This window comes from Parasteatoda tepidariorum, chromosome 5 (assembly GCF_982258835.1).
Source record: "Parasteatoda tepidariorum strain Cologne lab strain chromosome 5, Ptep-v5.0, whole genome shotgun sequence".
NCBI lineage: Eukaryota > Metazoa > Arthropoda > Arachnida > Araneae > Theridiidae > Parasteatoda > Parasteatoda tepidariorum.
This window is the reverse complement of record NC_141759.1, coordinates 99,229,881-99,252,642: the sequence shown is the minus strand read 5'-3', so window position 1 is coordinate 99,252,642 and position 22,762 is coordinate 99,229,881. Positions and strand designations below refer to the sequence as shown.

The 22,762-nt window shown below is 31.9% G+C and overlaps 1 protein-coding gene across 1 annotated transcript in view; it reads right to left on the bottom strand.

Moving 5' to 3' along the window:
• The window catches only part of LOC107448529 (uncharacterized), a 56,587-nt gene extending 37,996 nt beyond the window's left edge, over window positions 1-18,591 (bottom strand). Inside the window, exons 1-2 of the mRNA XM_043048852.3 lie at window positions 18,199-18,591; window positions 3,012-3,661 (exon numbers count right to left, since the gene is read on the bottom strand). Of these exons, the coding sequence (XP_042904786.2) occupies window positions 3,012-3,344 (333 nt within the window). The 5' untranslated portion in view covers window positions 3,345-3,661; window positions 18,199-18,591. The remainder of the gene's footprint in view (window positions 1-3,011; window positions 3,662-18,198) is intronic.
• Window positions 18,592-22,762: the final 4,171 nt, after the last annotated feature.

The following is a 22,762-nucleotide window of genomic DNA, read 5'->3' as shown; positions in this document are numbered from 1 at the left end:
GGAACGAATTTTTCTCCTTTTACGCCTTTTGAAGCCTTAACGCCAATCCTACTCATCTCGCCAATTAATGTCCTTGCAAATCACCAAATAGAGTTCGTGATTTCAATGATAATGGATTTTCTCTTTTGATAAAAAGTAAAAATGCTCATAAGAGTGTTTTTAATTTTAAACGGAAGGTTAGTTACAATAAATACATTGTGTAGTAAACTTTTAAAAAATATCTGTTTCTGGTTTATAGTCATATTAGTGCTTTGGAGCTGGGCACCTGGGCCGGGAAGTGACCTCTATCTCATCTGTTGTTTTCAAGTTTGTTTTAACACTGTGAGGTCAACTGTCCGTGTGATTGCTGGATGAGTGTTTCTGTTTTATAAGTGTTTAATTGTGTAGTAAATTTCTAAAAAACATCTGTTTCTGGTTTATAGTTATAGTTGTGCTTTTGAACTGGGCACCTGGGCCGAGAAGTTGCCTCTATCCCATCCTTTGTTTTAACACTGTGAGGTCAGCTGCCCGTGTGGTTGCAGGATAAGTGTTTCTGGTTTATAAGTGTTTAATTGAATATGTATAAAAGAGTAATTACTTTCACACTGGTATTTACATCACAGCTGCCAACTTGTTTGTCTGATTTATAAGTCTGATACTAATAAAGATTTGTTTTCTAAGTCTTGACCACAGAAACAAAACTTTTTTGCATAAAATTATTTTTTCCTCTTCTTTTATATGATTAGAAAATGATAACGATTACCCAAACACAATCATAATCTTTATTAATCAACTTTGTTAAACTGAGATATTAAATCATAATGTTTCAAAACCGCTCATATTTTTAAAAAAATCTATTTCAAAAATCAAAGCTGCTATATAATAGGTTTCAAGTATTGTTTAATCTGTTCATTCTGTAGATAATCTAATTGAATATTGTTACACATACACAAACAAGCTCCTTTTTGAAGATGGCTCATAAGCTTTTTTTTAAGATGAAGAACAGAGTACTCAAATTAGAGAAGGACATAATAAAGATATATTCACGATTCTGGCAGATTTTGAATCTGCTAAATCTCCACGCTAACGAGAGTTTGGCGGATCGGCGATAGGTCAGGGAAGCCCCATCATTGAATTATCAGTGTGCATTCTTATACATATGTTTAATTTCGTTACATATAGTACTGATCGACCCATGGTGGCTCAGGTGATAGAGCGTTCGACTTCCAGTGAGGTGAATGGGTTCGAATCCCAGCGGTGGTTGGTTGATACGAGTTCCGCATCCGGCTTGCACCAACCGCAGTGCTGACGTGAAATATCCTCAGTGGTAGACGGATTATGGATTAGAGTTCCTTTACCGTCAGGATAACCATGGAGGTTTTCTTGATTTTCCCCTCCATGCAACGCAAATGAGGGTTAGTCCCATTAAAAAGTCCTCCACGGAGGCAAATGTCTCCCAATACTTGATCCAGGAGTTCCCTTGTCTTCTGGATTGGGTTCAAAATTACAAGGTTACGGAGTTGAACATTAGTAGTCGTAAACCCGAAAATTGGGTCGGCTGTTCAACGACGGTTATAAAATAAAATATAGTACTGATCAAATTTATTTAAAATTGTGAGAGCTAGAAGTGGATTAAGCGAGTAAGTAATACTTTCGTATCTGCTCCAATCAAGGTAAGAAGAAAAAGTGCGATTCGAGCAGTTTTATTATATATTTGTTTGACGGCGGGATTCGTTGTCTTACTTTGACGTTGACTTTCTGAGCTTATACGCAAACGACCCAAAAACGTCGATATGGAAATAATTTTTTTTTTTAAATTAATGGTTGTAAACCATTTTTTTAATGTCTCGGATGTTTTTTTAAAAATTACTCTAATGTTTTGGCTTATACAGATATGTAAAAATTATCAGTTAAATTCAATTTTAACTATTTTCATTGAAGTAAAGATGCTTCACTCAAATTGTCATCTTTATAAAAGTGTAATATGTTTTAAAAATGTGTAAAAGATTTGTTAACATCCACGAAGGGATAGTTAACGAACCTATATTTTATTTTATTTTATAACAGTCGTTGAACAGCCGACTCGATTTTTTGGGTTTACGACTACTAATGTTCAACGTCGTAGTCTTGTAATTTTGAACCTAACCCAGAAGACAAGGGAACTCCTAGATCAAGTATTGGGAGAAGTTTGCCTTCGTGGAGAACTTTTTGATGGAACTAACCCGCATTTGCGTTAGATGGAGAGGAAAACCTCTCACGGTTAGCCTGACAGCAAGGGAATTTTTAACCCATGATCCGTCAACTACTGAGGATATTTTATGTCAGCACTGTAGTCGATGCAATCCGGATGCGGAATTTGTATCAACCAGCAATCTGTGCAAATTGATCTCATTAAAAAGTGATAACTCAAATTTGCAATTCAAAATTTTCAAAGTTTTTAATTTTTTTAAGAAAAAAAAAATCATTGTGTTCAGGGTTATCAATTTATGCTAAAAAAAACGTCATTAGGAGCTCAGAAAAGTCTCCCAATAGTCTCTTTTTCCTGGAAATAGTTGCTTTATTAATCTTTTCAGGCGAAAAAAAAGTTGCCATAGTTGCCCCAGGTTGAAAATAGTTGCATATAGTCACATTTTAGTCACCTGTAGCAACCCTGGATTGTTAGATCAAAAGTTATTAAGGGTGGACCGTTTATTTTACTTTATTTTATTTTTGTACACTGTACAATGCATTCATCTGAAAACGTTCTACCTTGAATAACGCTTTAATTAGTATTTTTTTTTTTTTTACATTGCTTAAAATTCAATTTTGTTTCGGAGAGAATATTTAAAAGACCCTAATCTTTAGTTGGAAATTCTTCACCGAAGAAGAAAAATAAATAAAAAGTTCAATTTGTTTTGGTGGGATATAAAATTTTTATTCAATTTTTAAAATTTTTTTTTTAATAGGATATACGGTTTGATTGAGAAACGAAAAACTACCAACAACGAATACCAGCAGCTCTAAAAAGTGCCAAATATGATTTATCGACTCACCCTTTTCTTTATAATCCTCGCATGGAATCTCACAGCCGCCCACAAGATGACATTCGACAAAGGTGTGATGACCTTGGTAATGACTGTCTCACCACGGTTCGTCCCTTCCGCGACCACCAGGCCGTAGTCGCATATCTCAAGCTGTTGAGTCAGAGCCAAAGGATGGATACTACGATGACTCTCGCCTCTTCGACGGGCACCAGTATACAAGTCCAGCAACGGCCTCTGCAGGGACACTATTCCTTTGAGTGGTTGCCTCTTCTTCCGGACAAAGGACACAGATCCCAGGTACTTGACCTGGAATCTGGCCGTCAGATCCAAATCAAAGGACATTTCACTTGAAAATGAATCGGCAGTCCTTGGACTTGGTGTCTGTTAGATTCAAGTTAAAAGGCATTTTTAATTGAATTGCCAATCCTTGGTTTTTATTGAGGTGAAGTGCCATTGCACTAAGGACATCGTGCCAGGTTCGAAAGTACTTCAGTTGGTTAGTAATAATCTCAAGTTCCGAACGTCCACAGTCGGTGCATCTTGGCTTCGGTGGTGAATCACATTGACCTGCTTTGTTTTCTTCGTATGTAATAAAATGATTTCATTTTAAAATTATTTTTCGAATTCAGCTGTAATGTATTCGTAGAATCAAGATCAACCTGGAAAAAAATACAGTAGCATATTAATGCGTGCAAAATATTATCAAGACTTGAAAATTTTATTAACAAATCAAAATGATGCATTGTGGGATTTTTAGACTCCGACGGCAGTCAACATTCCGTACGTTCGCGTAAATGTGTTCCACACGTACGCGCAAGCTCTGTAGAGAACCGAGATTGTTCTAATATCAATTGTTTCAGCAGGACATACGTAAATAAAAATGTGGAAGTGCCAACTGAAAGTGCCAATTGTCTCCTATAGATAAAGAAGAGGTTAGCCTGATTGGTAGGACGCTGGGCCCATGTCTGTCTACAGAGCTTGCGCGGAACGTGTTGTTTCGCGTGTTGATACGAACAATAACGGAACCGATATTGTTACGCTTATCAGGCGAAAGTGCGACATTCAACGTTCAAGTACAAAATCTCACTAATGAAAAGAGATTTAGCACTTTCACAAAGCATGCCGCACGTTCACATACATATGTTCTACATAAGCTCTGTAAAAGGCATGATATATAGTCGGACCTCTATTTAACGAAGTCTCTAAATCTCGATAAAAAGTTCGTCATATGGAAAATTCGTTAAATAGAAAACCACCATTTGAAATACTCAAATAACACAAAACAGGTTTGAAAGTCATTAACACTAGACATAAATACAAAAAGCAATTGATACTCTCGTAATCTTGTAAATTATAATCGGCAATCGAATCGTTTCAAATGATTTTATCATGTGCAAGTTTGGTGATTTCTTCATCATTTCTGTTTTCGTCTTCCACACAATTTATTGCTGTATTGTTTTTTTTTAACTCTGTCAAAAATATCCGATTCAGTTAATGTTTCTGTAGTTGACGCTTCAGAATCATTAAAAAGAAAATCATTAACCAGTACATCATTGTTAATTTTGAGGTTCTCTCTTACAGCTGTACCCACATTTTTTTAAGTTCTTTTAAAAGCAAATCATCCTCGTTCTCAGTGCTGATTCAGAATCCAGCTTTAGCAAAACTGTTACGAACAGTACAATCTGTAAAATCTAGTTCTATGCTTTAGAAATTTCTGTTATGCTTTCTCGTAAATAGTTTTTTTGCATGGATTCCTGTATGAAATGCAAACAAGAAAGGAAAAAGATTTTATTGGTTTCTTTAACACTAGATTGCCTAAGGAAATCATTTTGACTGCTTTTAGTTTCAATTAGAAAAACAATGATGTATATAATGACACAATTTCTCAGAATTTTGTACATCATATAATTTTTTATTATTAATATTTACTAATAACTTGTTATATAACTGTAAATAATGTAAAAAATATTAAAAATTAATTTCAAACAAATTTCTTTACACATTAGTTATTCTTTCATAATCTAATCATCTGGACTGCTTTTGGGCAATATAGATCTATACTAAGTTTCAGTCTTTCTAGTGTTAAAAGTTAAGTGGCTGAGAAATTCAATTTAAGGTTATTTTCCCCATAAAATGGGTTAACAAGTTTGAAATATTCTGAATTATTTGGGGAAATAGAGTAAGTGAATCTCAAAGAAAAGTTCATTAAATAGAAAATTTACTTATCTATTTAAAAGATATTTCACTATGAAATTTCCAAAATATTCTTGGTTCCTCAGCAAAATAAATAAAATAAAAACGCAAAATAGAAAAATTTGCAAAATGGAAGTTCGTTGAACAGAAGTCCGGCTGTAGTTCTTTGAGTACCAAATCTCTCTGGGATAGCTGATATAGTTCTTTGTAGCAACTATTCTGTATAGGACATTTGTACGTTAAAAGTGCCAAATCTCTCGAATAGAGATATAATCACTTTCAAGTAGCATTTGGCACTTTCGCGGACAAATGTTCGGCGCAATCTTAGCAGAGAACTGAGATTGTTCTGTAGCAACTACAATGGAGCAATCGTTGATAAGAGTGCGGGATTCAACAAGAAAGCGCCAAATCTCACTATTATCATTTCAGATTTTTTTTATATTCTTCTTTTTGAGGAATTTTTTTTATTTAATTTTAGTTCGTTTGTGAAAAAGTATATTTCAATTTTTGCTAAAACGTATCAAGAAATCGAATTTAGTCCGTAGCGCGTAGTTACTAGATACTCAACTTAGCGCAATCTTTTTTTCCTGGATAAAACGCAAATAATAAAAAGAACAAAAACAAATTCAACTACTTTATCGCATTCTGGTGAGAACAGTTTAGAAGCAATAAAGGTTTTCGTTTGTCATTTTAAAATGAATAAAAAAAAATTTCTGATTCTCGTATGACCACTGCACGCAGAAAAATAAATTAAATAAGAATAGAACGAATAAAATGTCTGGAGAATCATGATATTTTTCATGAGGAGAAACATAATATTTTGAGCACGAGAAAATGTTAATGATTTAAATTGGAGTGAAAACCTGTTATCGTTACACGTAAATTGATTACCAAATTTTAATTTTTTTTATAGGACGCTGTGTTTATTGGTTTAATAATTATCTTTGTATACATAATAATGAGACTAAAAATTCTGGAGATGATTATCTTAATATTAATTAAAGTAAATGAAGAATTCGAACAATTAATTTGAAAAAATGAATTTTATGAGCTACATTACTTATAAAAAAAATACATTGTATGAATTAAAAGGAGTGATCACAGAGTCTTTCTAAAAATGAAATAGTGTAGGAGAATTATGAAATTTTTCACCTACAATAGGAATAAACGAAATTTTTTAACTACTTCGGCATATTAATAGTTTAAGTAATATTATTGAGTTTTCAAATTAAAATTAAATAAATTTAAGTGAAAAATAAAAATTTTGCATTTTGCAAACCTTAAAATTAAATTAAAATTCTGTTTGTTTGTATAAAATAAACTGGCTATAACCATCAGTTTCTAATTGTTTATAGAACACTGCGACCACAGATTAAAAGGAATAAGGTAAAATTAAAAAAATATTATCTGTGCTGAATTTGAGCACTAAATTTATTTCAAAACTGAATGCTTGGTCTACATTGTTGTTCGTTTTTGTAAATTTTAGAAGTAAATCCTTTCTTTTTTCTCCTTTTTCCAGATAAATTTGGATTGCGTTTAAGTTCCTCCATATTCATTGAGGTTATTAGGTAGAATTTTTAGCTTTATATTCATAGGATTTCGACTAATATTCTCAAGTTTGATTTAAATTAATTATGTATTAAGAAAATTATATGTTGTAGCACAACAATTTCATGCTCCTGAGCATGGAAACGACCGCTTTCGCTTTTCACTCCCATAGGAGGAAGAATGTAATCAACCTAAATTGCCCTTTCTTCAAAATTTGTGATGCGATTTTCAGCTAATTCTCCGAAATGCTATAAATATAACCATAACAACCTCAATTTTATACTTGCAATTTGAATTGTAAATTTAGAAATTGGATTACTTCAATTTTCTCTATAATGATTAGCCGTCATTTTTTCCGATCGAATTTTCCTTAACTGTTTTTAAAATAGAAAAAAAAAATGATATAAAACTACGTTTGCATCTTTACTGTCTCATGTTCTTTTTTGAGTAATTTTTTGGGGAAAAAATTTTTAGCTCAATTATTTAATTTTTTTAAATTTTAGAGATGCCAACTGCTACGCTTTCTTCAAACGTTTCAATAAATTGGTAGTGAATTAATCAGTAAAACTTGTTGAATACGGATAATTACGTTTACTTTTTACCGTCCCGCAGTTGACTGATCGTTAAGACACAGTTCCCAGCAGATCATCGAAGACAAGCATCCTCGGCTGCGGCTCAGTGTGAGGTTGGGTGACCACTTGAATCAGTCTGTGTAGGGACCGAGGGTGTGCGGTATATTGTCCTCGTTAAACTGTTCTACCGTAAAATGCTCGATTTCGCTTGCAGGTCGTCAAATTACCGAAGTGGGGGTGCCATCCCCTCTGCAGAGGATCAAAACTGTAATGGCATGTCTTCGGATCATCCTCAGGAATGTTTCCCAAACCGTCGCCAATAGCCCATTGTGCAGTTCCAGTGCGACGTAAATGAACTACAACAGCAACAACAACAGCTTACTTTTTACGAGCGTGACTACGTAATAATTGCCCAAAAGTTGCATTTCATATGATACCTTGAATATTTGATACATAGTGATGGAAAAACTACTTAAAATAAAAAATATTAAATTAAAAATAAATCTCATTACGAATAAAAATATTTTTTAACAAAGCGGAGCTGGCAACTCTGAAATTTATTAAGGTGAAGCTATCATTTTAAGTTTGTTAAGTTTAGTTCGTGGACGTTTCGATAATTCGTATCAAAATGATTTTCACGAACTTTGCAATTACGGAACTAACATCAGTTTTCATTATTCTGATCACTTACTATTCGTTGTTGCGAAATATTTTATTCAATATTTAACAATTTTTTGCACTATTTCTTAAAGTGGTAGTAACATAAGAAAATATTAGCTTAGCTTAAGCTCTAATTTTCTACCACTTTTTACAAAACAGTATTGAAAAAAAAAAGGAGTGGCACAAATGTGACGTCAATGCGAAATGAATTAAATAAGAGGATTCTATTTTGCTTTGATATTCTGACACATTTCATTACTTCTAAATGTATAACCATTATTTTCATGCTCACACCAAATGCAACCTGTGAACATCATCATCATCAATGGCTCAACAGCCCAGGGTGGGCCTTGGCTTTTTCAAAAGTTTTTTCCGGGCCAACCTTTTCCTGGTAGCGTTTTCCAGTTTTTAATTAATTGTCCAATTTAAGACTAAAGGGTCTTTTTCTAGGCCATCTATCCGTCTGAAATTCGGCCTGCTACGGTTTTCATCCATTCTGATAACGTGGTCTGCCCATTTTGTTCTTTGTCGTTTAATGAAGTTAATAATGTCAGGTTCATTATATGAGTGATAAAACTCTACGTTTGTTCTTTTAAGCCACACCATTTTTTTTAAACTTTTTTTTTGTTAAATTGCACCAAAAATTCTTCTCAAGACCTTTCTCTCAAAGGTACCCAACCTAACCTAAACTGTGAAGATTGCCAGACTGATTACTTAGAATGATAGAAATGAAATTCCGACAGTTAGTAAGGCTATCTTTTCTGTTATGAACGCACCCAGGCCAAACCACGAGAAAGACCCCCCACACCATTATGCTTCCACCACTATAACAACCCGGATGTCCGAATACTTTTGGCCAGATAGTGTAGATGACAAAGCACATTTTTGTAAAAAAATATTTTGAACTTTATAAACTAATGTAACTCGTTAAAATATCCCGTCATGAGGTGATGTATTAACAAAATTAAAAAAATATAGCGCAAACTAGCTAGCTGGTGCGAAAGCGCTGTTAAAAAGCACAGTTGAAACAACTCTGTATAATAAATTAGCCCTGTAAAAAATCAGCGAAAAAAAGCAACGGCTAAAAAGCACCATTTGAACAATTTGTATGAATTCAACAACCCATTTGATTCTGGGCATTGAATTAAAAGTTGAAAAAAAGTATTGATTTGAATGCAATTAGATATATATTTAAAACTGATTAATAAAAAAGGATTAATTTCAATTTAGTGGAAAGGAACTTTTAATAGTTTATATATTTTTCAATCGTAAATTTCCTAAAATAGTTTTATCACAAATAATGCATCATTTTACAATAATGTGTCTGTAGGGGAATTAAACTTGCTATAAATAAAAATATTAATGTTAATGATAAATACAATTCATTTTATGCAATTTTGAATGAAAGAATGCATTTAAAAATTATGATTTGTGTATGATTATTATATCATAATATAATGAGTGTAATTATTGGAATTTAGAAAATTTTTATAAACGCTAAATAAACCTAATAAATGTTTTTTCAATAAATTTAACTTATTCTTTGTAAATTTAATTAATTTTTCAAATAAAATTACAATCCCATTCAAATAAATATTTAGTTGTATTAAATTCGGGTTCAAAGCCCCAAATTCATACAATTGTTAAAAAAGTGCTTTTTTCGACTGTTTTATTACAGTTTTTTCTTTGTGCTTTTTAAAAGCTTATTTATTTTGGTGCTCTCTCTTCCGTTTACCAAATGCTTAACAAATACCGTTTTCCGTTAACCTCACTAGTTTTCGATTGCCGCGACAAATTTTCTTCAAAAAACGTCACATTTATCAACGACGCTATAACGTAGCATCGAACGTTATCAGACGTCAAGAAATTTTATATTTTAATAGAATAAGTGTAATTATTGGAATTTGGAAAATTTTCATAACGGCTTAAATAAACCTAATCAATTCTTTTTTTCAACAAATTTAAATTATTCTTTGTAAACTAATTCATTTTTTAAATAATATAAAATTCTATTCGAATAAATATTTAGCTATATTTATTGAGTTCGTGTTCAGCTCACCAAATTCTTACAATTGTTAAAGTCATGCTTTTTTTCAGCTTTTTTATAGTTTTTTCTTTGTGCTTTCTTAGAAATTTATTTATTTTGGTGCTTTCTTCTATGTTTACCAACTGCCGTAACGGATGCCGTTTTGCGTTAACCTCACTAGTTCTCGATTGTCGGGATAAATGTTCTTCAAAAAACGTCACATTTATCAGCGACGCTATAACGTAGCATCGAACGTTATCAGACATCAAGAAATTTTATATTATAATAAAATAAGTGTAATTATTGGAATTTAGAAAATTTTCATAACGGCTTAAATAAACGTAATCAATTCTTTTTTTTCAACAAATTTAAATTATTCTTTGTAAATGAATTCATTTTTTAAATAACATAAAATTCCATTAGAATAAATATTTAGCTATATTTATTGAGTTCGTGTTCAGCTCACCAAATTCATACAATTGTTAAAATCATGCTTTTTTTCAGCTTTTTCTACAGTTTTTTCTTTGTGCATTTTTAGAGATTTATTTATTTTGGTGCTCTCTTCTATGTTTACCAACTGCCGTAACGGATGCCGTTTTGCGTTAACCTCACTAGTTCTCGATTGTCGGGATAAATGTTCTTCAAAAAACGTCACATTTATCAGCGACGCTATAACGTAGCATCGAACGTTCTCAGACGTCAAGAAGAAAGAAAAAACATTCAACTCGTGGTTTCAAATAAAGGGATCTTATTAAACGTCAGGAATAAAATGAATCGAAAAATATTACCGAGTTTTCGGAGAATATTACACACTTAACATGCGCGTAGGTGTGAAGTTGTGAGGTTTAACAACCTTGTCTTACAGTGAAACCAAAGCCTGAAGGTAATAAACAAGAAAAATGCGTGGGGGGTGCCTCAAATTGGATAGCATAAGCATAAATAAGCGTTTTCTGAATAACATCCACATTAGAGCCAGTTTTACCCTTTTGCATTATAAGAAATTTATTTCCCGAAGAAGATTAAAATCAGAGAAAATTTTTTTTTCTATGAATAAAAAGAAAGGGACAAATATAACTGCGTTCGTATTTTCTGCATTCTTCTGATTTACTAATTGAATAATTTGAGTGTAGAATAGACTCGTTAAGAAGCAAGAAAAAAAATTTATGCAAAAAATATGAAGAAAAACTGTTAGAGAAAAGACATTTTGTAACAAAAATAATGTTGAATAATTTCCTTTAAATAGGATAAGGAGAAGATTAAAATCAGAGAAAGTAAAATTTCTATGAATAAAAAAAAGGGAAAATATAACTCGTCGTATTTTCTGCATTCTTCTGATTTACTATTTGAGTAAGTTGAGTGTAGAATAGACTCGTTAAAAAGCAAGAAAAAAATTAATGCAAAAAATATTAAGAAAAACTGTTAGAGAAAAGACATTTTGTAACAAAAATAATGTAGAACAATTTCTTTTAAATAGGATAAGGAGAAGATTAAAATCAGAGAAAGTAAAATTTCTATGAACAAAAAAAAAAAAGGGAAAATATAACTCGTCGTATTTTCTGCATTCTTCTGATTTAGTATTTGAGTAAGTTGAGTGTAGAATAGACTCGTTAAAAAGCAAGAAAAAAATTAATGCAAAAAATATGAAGAAAAACTGTTAGAGAAAAGACATTTTGTAACAAAAATAATGCTGAATAATTTTCTTTAAATAGGATAAGGAGAAGATTGAAATCAGAGAAAGTAAAATTTCTATGAATAAAAAAAAAGGCAAAATATAACTCGTCGTATTTTCTGCATTCTTCTGATTTACTATTTGAGTAAGTTGAGTGTAGAATAGACTCGTTAAAAAGCAAGAAAAAAATTAATGCAAAAAATATGAAGAAAAACTGTTAGAGAAAAGACATTTTGTAACAAAAATAATGTAGAACAATTTCTTTTTAATAGGATAAGGATATTTTTCTGTTTAAAGGGTACTTTTTTATTTAACCTTTGGCGTATTCTATTTAAAGTTTTTGAATAACAAGATATTTTTATATCTATATATTTTAATGCAAATTTAGAAACTTATTTGATAATAAATGCCAAACATTGGCGAAAATTAGCTGTAAAACATAAAAATAATAATTTAATTCACAAATCCATTGTCTATTCCGTAGATATTATGTCTAGAAAACATTCATGCAAAATTTCATGTAATTTAAACTAAAATTTTTTAAAATATTTCTCTTAGAATGAAGGAAAATAAGCAAAAGGTTTCATATAATTTTAACTAAAATATTTTAAAATATTTCTTTTAGAATGAGGAAAAATAAGTAAAAAATTTCATGTAATTTTAACTAAAATATTTTAAAATATTTCTTTTAGAATGAGAGGAAATATGCAAAACCTTTCATGTAATTTTAACTAAAATATTTTAAAATATTTCTTTTAGAATGAGGGACTATTTAAAAAATAACTACTTATAATTCAGTAACTTCAAATATTGTATTCTCTTTTTCTCTCAATCGATTAGGGATTTTGAATGTAGTTTATTTGTTTCTCATTTATTGATCAAAAACTTCGGACATCTTATTGTTAATTTTGAAACATAATTTAATTTCGAAAAATGTGTTGTATTCAGCTATCGATAAATATCTAATCAAGGTTTTAAACATAGTTTACATTTTTTTAAAAAGTAGATAAAAGGAAAATGAAATTAAGTCAAAAATTTGATTAAAACTGCGTATTGATGAGCAGCATACGTTTAAAAATTTCAGATATAAAATATTAGTTATCAAATTTTGAGTAAAAATGTTTCCAATTTAAATACATTGAAGCTTAGGAAAACTTTGAATAACTCTGAAGGCATGGTTATCGAGGTAAATCATAATAAAAATAAACTGAACTCAGTGGCGCGACAGCCCATAGAGGGCCAAGGCCTACTGTGCCCATCTCAGTTTTCTTGACCTTGGTCTCTGGGGTGCAGGAGGAGATGTTCCGGTCAGGTGGTCAGCCGAACGCGGAACCCTCAGTGTTTAGTTCCCAAGCATGCTTGGTACTCATTTAAGGACCCACTGAAGGGATGAGAGGCCGAGTCAACCTTGCCCGGTCCGAGGATCGAACCAGGGACCTGTGGCACGACAGAGCGAAGCGCTACCGCTCAGCCACCGGGCGTATAATAAAAATACTAAGACCAGAAATAGCATATTTTAAACACATTTTAGTAAGCACGCATTTTGAGCAGTTTTCATTTTTGTAAAAATGAATTTTGAACTAGGTCCTAAACTAGTCAGTACTGTGTCATTTCTTAAGAAAGAATTTTGACCCGAGTCCATTTCTATAAACACGCATTTTGACCTGTGGTCAGAATAAAAAGATTCGATGATCTTCAATATACCTGATCTTCAATGTTGTTATGAACTTGAAACCTCTTTTTATGCTTTATCAAACACACAAATAAGTCGTTTTTAAAGCCATCATTGTTAAAACGTTAATATTTTTGCTATATCGTGCGAAATATAGTGCAGTTTAGTATACCGATTTCTTAGTTATTATTTTTTTTAAAGAGGTTAATGACGGGACAAACTGAATTGATAAGCTACTTTAATTTCTTTTTACTTTAAATATGAATGAAACAGTTTTATTTTCCTTCATTATATACAAAAATGTTGCAGGCGTAGAAAATTTTTTTTCTTCTTCTTATGCTTAAAATATTAAATGATGAGTGAAGAGCAGGACAAACGTAAATAACTATAATAGGGCTTAAATAAGCCGTGGTGGCTCAAGGAATAGAGCATTCGCATTTCATTAAGGTGAACCGGGTTTAAATCCCAGCGATGGCTTCTGGATTGGACGAATTCCGCACCCGGCTCGCACCGACCTCAGTACTGAATTAAAATATCCTCAGTGGTAGACGGTTCATGGGTTAGAGTACCCTTGCCATCAGAATAATCGTGGGATGTTTTCCTGTCCATGTACGCAAATGCAGGTTAGTTCCATCGAAATGTCCTCCACGGAGGCAAATGTCTCCCAATACTTGATCCAGGAGTTCACTTCTCTTCTGGGTTGGGTTCAAAAATACAAGAGTACGGATTTGAACATTGGTAGTAGTAAACTGAAAATTCTGTCGGCTATTTAACGACGGTTATAAAATAGATTAAAATGTTACTGTGGATTGTGCTGTTATTTATTAGAAATAAACTGTACTCCGTTGCAAGTTAAGAAAAGACCACTGCTGTATTGAACTTAAGTAATGATATCCGCGACTTTTATTTCCCTTTCAAATTATACAAATATGCTTTCAAAGCACTATAAAAGCTTTTAAAAGTTAAACACTTCAGGCAACGTGCGCTATCTTTTACGATATATCTAATATATATAATTCTCTTACGTGGCTCCCAAATTTTGGCTGTATTTCTTTTCAGCAGGTGGCAACGTATGCTTTGTTTTGTTTACGTTACTATTTCTATTACACGGCGAATCGACCAATAATTGCCGCTAAAAATGTCGCATGCCAAATCTAGCTGAGGTGGCTCAACATATAGCGCTCTTAAAAACGGAAACTGTAATAACGAGAGAGCATCAGCTGCGGCAATCTCATACTATTAAGCTAGGCAGAAGTGAGTAGTCTTTGTCGATAGATCTCTATTTCAGTATTTTGTCGAAAGCGCTTTTTTTCACGATTTATATGTTACGAATTTATTTGACGATTTTTGATTTATATTACGAATTATACTATAACACATTTCTAATAGGTTTAACGAATTATAAGTCATTTATTTGAATTCAAATTTATTTTAATGACTTAGTATGTACTAAAAAGATGTAATTTTTTTTTAAAAAAAAAGAAGTTTTTATATGGTTTTGAATGATTGTTTTGAATTCTTAGAATTTTGTGCAGTTGTAATGTACCTAAGTTAGTAGCGAGCGAAGCAAACCATATAAGATTGCTTAGCAAATTTCGGGGGTTGGCGAGCGTTAGTGAGCAGGGGCGCAGCCCACTACTATAATAGAATTATTTAAAAAAAACGTTAGTGAATTCATATGGACCAGCGATAGCTGGTCGATATGAATTCCGCATCCGGCTTGCATCGACTACACATGACGTAAAATACCCTCAATACAAGACGGATCATGGGTTAGAGTTCCCTCATCGTCAGACTAACCGTGGGAGGTTTTCGTGGTTTTTCCCTCCATGTAACGTAAATGCGGGTTAGTTCCTTCAAAAAGTCTTCCATAAAAGCAAATTTCCCCTTGCCTTCAGGATTGGATTCAAAATTACAAGGCTACGGAGTTGAAGATTAGTGGTCGTTAGTGCCCAAAAATTAGGTCGGCTGTTTGACAACGGCTAAAAAATAAATAAATAAAATGATTCTGACCAGTTGTCTCCCGATGAGATGATCAAGGTTTGAATCATAACGATGTCTGATAGATATGAATCCCTCCCTGTACGCACCAACCGCAGTACTGATGAAAATAGCCTCAGTAGTAGACGGTTAAAATTCAGAGAGTTCTCTAACGGCTGGTACAGAAAAATCGGTCTTCTACTACGCTGCAAAAGTCGTCAAAATAATGACGATGTCTTAATTGAAACTTTAAAGCCACACAAGGATGCCACGGGTGACTAAAAATGTAAAAAGTGGTAAAAACTCAATTCATTTTGTTTATTTATAATCTCTTTATTCAATCGCAACTATCACTCTGTGATTTACATTTCAAATTATTCATATTTAAATCAAAAAAGTTCTTTGTGTCCACTTTCCACGGTAAACTAAATAAAATATGCTAGGAAAAGTTGCTAATTTTAATCCTTTTAAATAAAACTTCGAAATTTATCTGCCACCACTTTTTGCATTTTTATTCAGCCGTTTGTGGCAACCATGGCCATGGTGACTGTTACAAATTACGTTATGTATCGGTACATCGGGTGGCAGAGGTAAATAAAATGATACTACATTTTTTGCAAAATATATTTGGAAGACAATCAGAATTTTAAAAAGTTACTTTAACCAACATTTTAAAAGCCTAATCGTGTAAAAAGTGGTAGAAAGAGACATTTTATATGAATTTTCGAATCATATACATGCAGTGGTATGTAAAATATGCTACCACTAGAAATGTTTCCTGCGCTAAACGTACAAAATTGGCAACTTTGAAAATGGTGACAATTTTTTAAAACGAGAGGGACTAATAAGAAATGTGGTATCACACATTTTAATGAAAATAAAAACATTTAAAATTGGCAGATTAAATCATTTTGTATTGTCTTGAAATTTTTTTTTTTTTTTTGAAACATGCAATCATTATTATTGTTATGCTTACAAATATCATTAAAACAAACAGTTAAAAATTTTAAAAGGAAATTTAAATATGATCTATTAATATGAGTTTGTGTCGAATGAATATCGTTTTTGTAATTTAGCGTGACATGAGACAAGGGTTTGGGTATAGTAAAGTGTGACACTTTGTCACAAAGAAGATGCGAAGATTGAAAATTTTGAAAAAAATTGTGACATCATTTCTGAGCAACTGCTATTATTTTTTTTTTTCATTTTTAAAACATGAAAGATGTTTGAATTCTTCTTAATATTTCAGGAAGAAAGAAAGGGACTTCCACAATTCAGGACTATTATTAAGCAAAAATTATAGGTAAAAAGGTTTCTATCTATAATTTATGTTTTCAAACTTGAGGTAGTTTATTTACGTTGAAAAAACGCTTGATTTCTCATAAAAAATTAAAGGAGTATTCAAGTAATTATATATTACTGTCACTGTGAATATTACCGTTTAAGAATTTTCTGTGACATTGTAGAACAGGGGTTTCCAACTTACATGAGGTCGGGGGCCACAATTAAAAACACAAATCAAATGACGGGCCGCAACTTTGTCAAAATTTTACGTAGGACTCTTTTATGTTGGAAGCAACATTAAATATTACAGTCAGTTTTTTACCAAGTTGTACAAAACAAAAGTATTGAATTACAAATTAAAATAAGAAGCAGATTTTTAAAAATTTTTAATTGTTATTAATATTTTTAAAAATATTAAATAAATAATAAAAATTCGGGCTACAATAACTTTAATGTGCACCTATGTATTAAGCAATTAATGTGCAACAGATATCTAACTGTTAAGATATAAAACTTTAAAAAAGTTGGTATTAAAACTTACACAGTGCCACACAAAATGTTCAATGAGAAAATTGAGGTTTGTCTGCTGCAACCACCAGAGAATAGATATTTAAATTTAAAATTTACAAATGTGTGTGTTAATATTTTCGGCCTAAATGAATGATTTCAAAAAGTTAAATCGGAGAATTTCTTCGAGAAAATTTCTGATACACACATGCTAAATTATATTCACAAAATACAAAAAAAAATGAAATAAAAAAAGAGAAACATACACAATTATTTTTGTATTTGAATAAATATTTTCTTGGAAGCAAAACTTGAGAAATATATTTTTTTTGCACCGTTGGTATGTTAAATTTCACAGAAACGAAGAAATTAGGTTTTTATTATCGAGAAAAGTATTTTAAACCCATATAGATTTTTTACGAAAATTATCCGCGAAAAAATGACAACTAATATATTTTAGTTCGCAAGCCACAAAAAAAAGGCTCCGTGGGACGGATGCGGCCCCCGGGCCGCCAGTTGAAAACCCCTGTTGTAGAATCAGCTACAAATCAGTCATTGATACTTCTTGGATAGTATAATTTTTAACCACATAAAATATTACTGAATTTTACGAAATTAGTAAAAAATTACGCGTCAATAAATTTTGGTAATATTTGTACTTTTTTTTGAAACTTAAAAAATATTATTTAAAAATTCTCAGTGAAAAATTATGTTTAAAATTTAAAAACTCATCGCTGATAGTGCATTTCGGATGCAAAACTAATTTCAGTTTTTTATCAATGTGAATTCAATATTTTTCAATCAATATGAATTCAATATTTTTCAATCAAAATGAATTCAATTTTGCATCAATATTTTTTATCAATATAAAGTTTATGCTCCAAAAACTTTTATTGCACTCGTATTTTTTTAATTCGAAATTTAAAATATACTGTTCAAAAATATGTAATTGATACCATTGATAATTTAATCTCAAAATTTACAATTCCCCGAATCATAATTGATATTTTCCGATTAAAAATTTTTAATTCGTATAAAATTATTCTAACATTTCTCTATAATCAAAAATTTAAATCCTTACTTACCTATAAAAAATGATGGGTGTATGTTATCCTTACTCGCATAACTTCCCTTATCCTTTAGATATATCCAATAAGCACAAAAAGAAAAAAAAATTAAAATTGATAAAATTCACACACTGGTTGAAATCCTTAATTTTGTTCAATTCGATTACTACGCACATCGAAACACGCCTAAAATAAACAAAACTTTCCTTCGCAGAACGTTCTTACTCTAGTGTTTAAAGAGTTCTATTCCCGTATCGTCCGGTTCGGGCTGAATTGTTTCGAAAGTGAAGAAAGTCAGCAGACGACATCCCTCAAACGAGAGAGAAAGCTATTGCCCTACTTCCCAAATACGGTTTGGAGCTGCTATTGCTATTACCTTTCTTGGCCTATATCGTTCTAACACCTTCCCCCTTCTCCCCCTCCCGATTCCTACTTGAAACTGGTTACGCACTCATGAATTGACTTCACTGACCAAACGATTACAAAACTTTTAAAAAAAGAAAAAGAAAGCGATCGAGAGAGATGAAAACGATTTTTCACATCGTGATCGTTTGCTGAATAGTCAAAAGGCTTCTTCCTCAATGTTAAATTTCACTACTAATGAGTTGTTGTTCGAACAATTGATATTTTTTCTTCTTCTTTTTTATCATCTTCGAAAAGGTTTGTGAATTAAAACTCTTCCTTGAATCTCACAACGAAATGTGATTGAGGTTATGGTAATTACGCTTGTTAAGTTTCACAGGAAACAACGCTATTGACAGCATTTCATTTGCAATTAAATAGGCGTAGCTTCCGTTTTGGTTTTTATGTAGGATATCGTTTGGTTTTATGAAGTTAGAACAACAAAACACTACTCTCGCAGCGCTTTTATCCCACTCTCGTGATTTGCGTTACGTCTTTTAAACCTAATGAGAAATATAGATCATCCAAAATCAATAAATAAAAACATTTCCGCATTACTGATTAAATTAACTGATTTTTATCTTAACAATAACCCTTACACAATTTCCATAATACTAACTTTTATTTTTTCCAATTATTTCCAAAAATATTGATCCAAACAACATGAGGTTACAAGAGATTACCAGAAAAATCAATGTGTGTTTGCAAAGGATAAACGACATGAAAATAAGCAAGGGACTATGATGCAAAGATAATGTCAAGTACTTGACTCGACACATGATGTAAAGTAAATGGTACTGGAAATTTATGGTACTTTGAATCCTAGGACATTCTACGATCTAATCCTAAAATGGCACACAAATCTTAGCGAAGAGGATAACTTTACATTTTAGTCTCTTGTTTACTCAAGAGAGATGACCTGTAAGACCAACATAACACTCCAAATTTATGACTCATTGCAAAATATAAACGAAATGGAGATGAAAATAGGAAGATAATGTCAAGTACTTAAGTATAATAATCATTATAAATATAGAAATGAAGTGTATGTAAAAGTGACTGCATTTTTTACGTTAACAAAATAAGTAGGTAAGTACTTTATTTACGTCGCACTAGAGCTGCACAATGGGCTATTGGCGGCGGTCTGGGAAACATACCTGAAGATGATCCGAAAACAAGCCATCACAATTTTGATCCTCTGCAGAGGGGATGGCTTTCCTGCTTTGGTAGTCTAACGACCTGCACTTGAAGTCGAGCACTTTACGGTAGAACAGTTTAACGAGGGCAGATACCGTTCACCATCGGTCCCTATGCAGGCTTATCAAAGTGGCAACCCACCCGCTTACTGACCGCAGCCATTGATGCTTGATTCCGGTGTTCTACTGGGAACCGTGTCTTTACTTTGGCCATGGTCTTTACATTCAGTCCACTGCGGAACTTGACTAAATAATCTGTCCTTTTAAAAAGGACGCTGGGTACAAAAGCGTTAATAGAGTTACAAAGTTACTTCAACTTCATCAGAGAACTAATAATTTAAAAAAAAAACACAATATAAAAGAAGTGACAAACTACTAAAAGTAACTTATTTTAGGAAAGGAGTGAACTATCCCTAACTGTTACTATTTAGTAACAGGTAATTACTAATTGTTAAACATATGCACTGTTGTGTGCTCATAAAAATGTACGGTGGTGCAAAAGCAAAGACAGATGGATAATGAGTTTGAACCTTGATGAAAGATGAGCGTTGAGTTAGGACTATGTAGTTATAAAATACAATGTGGTGATACAAAGTGATAAATTATATTAAATCCTTCCTAAACATGGCGTTTTATATGCCCTTTTGAATCATTTTTACGTAGTCGTGTGAGAAACATATCTTTAAATCAAATTTGCAAGTCAAAGAATCACACATACTCAACTACCATTAGAAGAAATTTTTCTAAATAGCGTAGAAATTTGGTAGCCCTGCAAACAGCACAAGTAAGTAAAATAAGTCATAAATACTCATCCAGGACAACGGAGGGATTCGAACCTGTTACCTCCACGATAATGAGAGCTTAGCAAATCGTGAACGGAAATTTTGCATACAATGTCTGGGATGATAACTGCTTCGCTTTCAGCAAATGCTGCTTTAATACTATGGTTAACCATCAATAGAAGTTTTATTCTCATGAACCAATAATCCACGATGATCCGTGATGGTTCCAACTATACATTTCTATGATGGTATAAAGGGATGGTTCTCCGAAATATACCATTAAAATAATTCGGTTTTTTATGTTGGACCATCATAAACCAGTCCGAATTCCTACATTAAGATGATAGTTATTCATGATAGTTCCAACATTTCATATCTAGTATACCATGGTCCATAATGGTACAACAATACGTTTCAATGATGGTGTAAGGGATATACTTGTTGGTTCACCAGGTATGTACCATCAAAACCATTTGGGTTTTTTTATGTTGGTCCATCACAGTGATGGGCATCATTCACGAAAATTTTATTCATGACTAAATTTATTCAGAATAAATTTATTCTGAATGATTATTCATATGAAAATTTAGTCATTATTCATCATTCATTATGCAAATGTATAAAAATTTTTGAATAATGATTGATGAATAAACTCATTAGTCGTGACTAATTTTTCTGAATAAAATTTGAATAACCAGCAAAAAATGCAATCGATATGTCTTTGTCTATAACGAGATGCAAAATATCGTTTGCTCTTAAACGTCTTATTTTAGGAATTAAACTACAAAAGTAAGACAAGTATGACTATTTATTTTTATGTTATTTTAACTTACTCCAGCGTAACATACTTAGTTGTGCTAAAAAGTAGGTTTATAACAGTTTAGTTACTTAAGTTCATTTTGAAATTTTGTTCTAAAATCTATAAAACGCAATTTTTTATAGTTTTTGAAAGCAAACGATAATATTATTTTAAATTTTTAAATAAAATTTTAATTAAAAAAATTAAACCCTTTTTGGCCATGTAACCATTTCTCAAAAGTATGCATTATGTCAGACAAAAGTAAATTTTCTCAAACATTATATAAATATACTTGAAAAGGATTAACGTTTTATTTGTAGTTGTCATAATCGTAGTCAATTAGAGTATTCCGTGCCCATTTTTGTTGATCAGTGAAATTATTCAGTTATTCTTGACTTTCTTCATTCTTTGATTCATTCATTATTCAGATTTTGAATAATTATTCATCATTCTTTATTCATTATTCTGAATGACAAATGCCCATCTCTGGTCCATCATAAATCAAACAGAATTCCAACATTGTGGTGACAGTGGTTCATGGTCTTTCCAACATTTGATTTCTAAGAAACTATGATGGAAATTTTTGATGGTTGAACATGAACAAACCATCAAAAAAAGTAGCCATTCTCATGGTGGACCATCGTAAAACAGTCCAAATTCCTACATTGGGGTGATGGTTACTTATGTTGAATACCATCAAAACATATAATTTTTCATAGTGTAATTATTGATGGTTATCATCAAGATTATGTTGGTCTATCAATGGAAAATCATCAAAAAACTTTGACTTGAGTCTCCCTGCTTTATCATTTCTCCGATGGAAGTGGTGAGAAACAGGTATTTTTTCTATACACATGATATTTTGGGTTTGTTACGGGTATGCCAACTGCTCCCCTTTCTGCAAAAGTTCCTATAAATTGGTAGCAAATTAAACAGTAAAACTTATAGAATGAGGATGATTGCACTAACTTACTCTTTAAAAGTGTCATAACTGCAATAAAGTTGCATTTCATCTGATTTTTTGATTTTTGAATTTTTACACGTAGCGGCGAAAATATTACTTAAAATGAAAAGTACTAAAGTATAAACAACTTAATAAATTTCGTTACTACTTAATCTTACTACTAGAAAATATTTTTTTACAAAGCGTACCAAGTTGGCACCTTCAGTGTTAGTAATTTAAATAGCTTTAGTATTACTGACTTTTATCTTGTCTGAAAAATAAAGTGAAAATTTTATTATCTTTAATAGTATGCTAAGAGTCACGGTGGCTCAGGGGATGGAGCATTCGCCCTCCAACGATGTGAACCGGGTACGAAACCCAGCGACGGCTAAGCTATATGAATTCCGCATCCGACTTTCACCGACCACAGGGCTGACGTGAAATATCCTCAATGATAGAC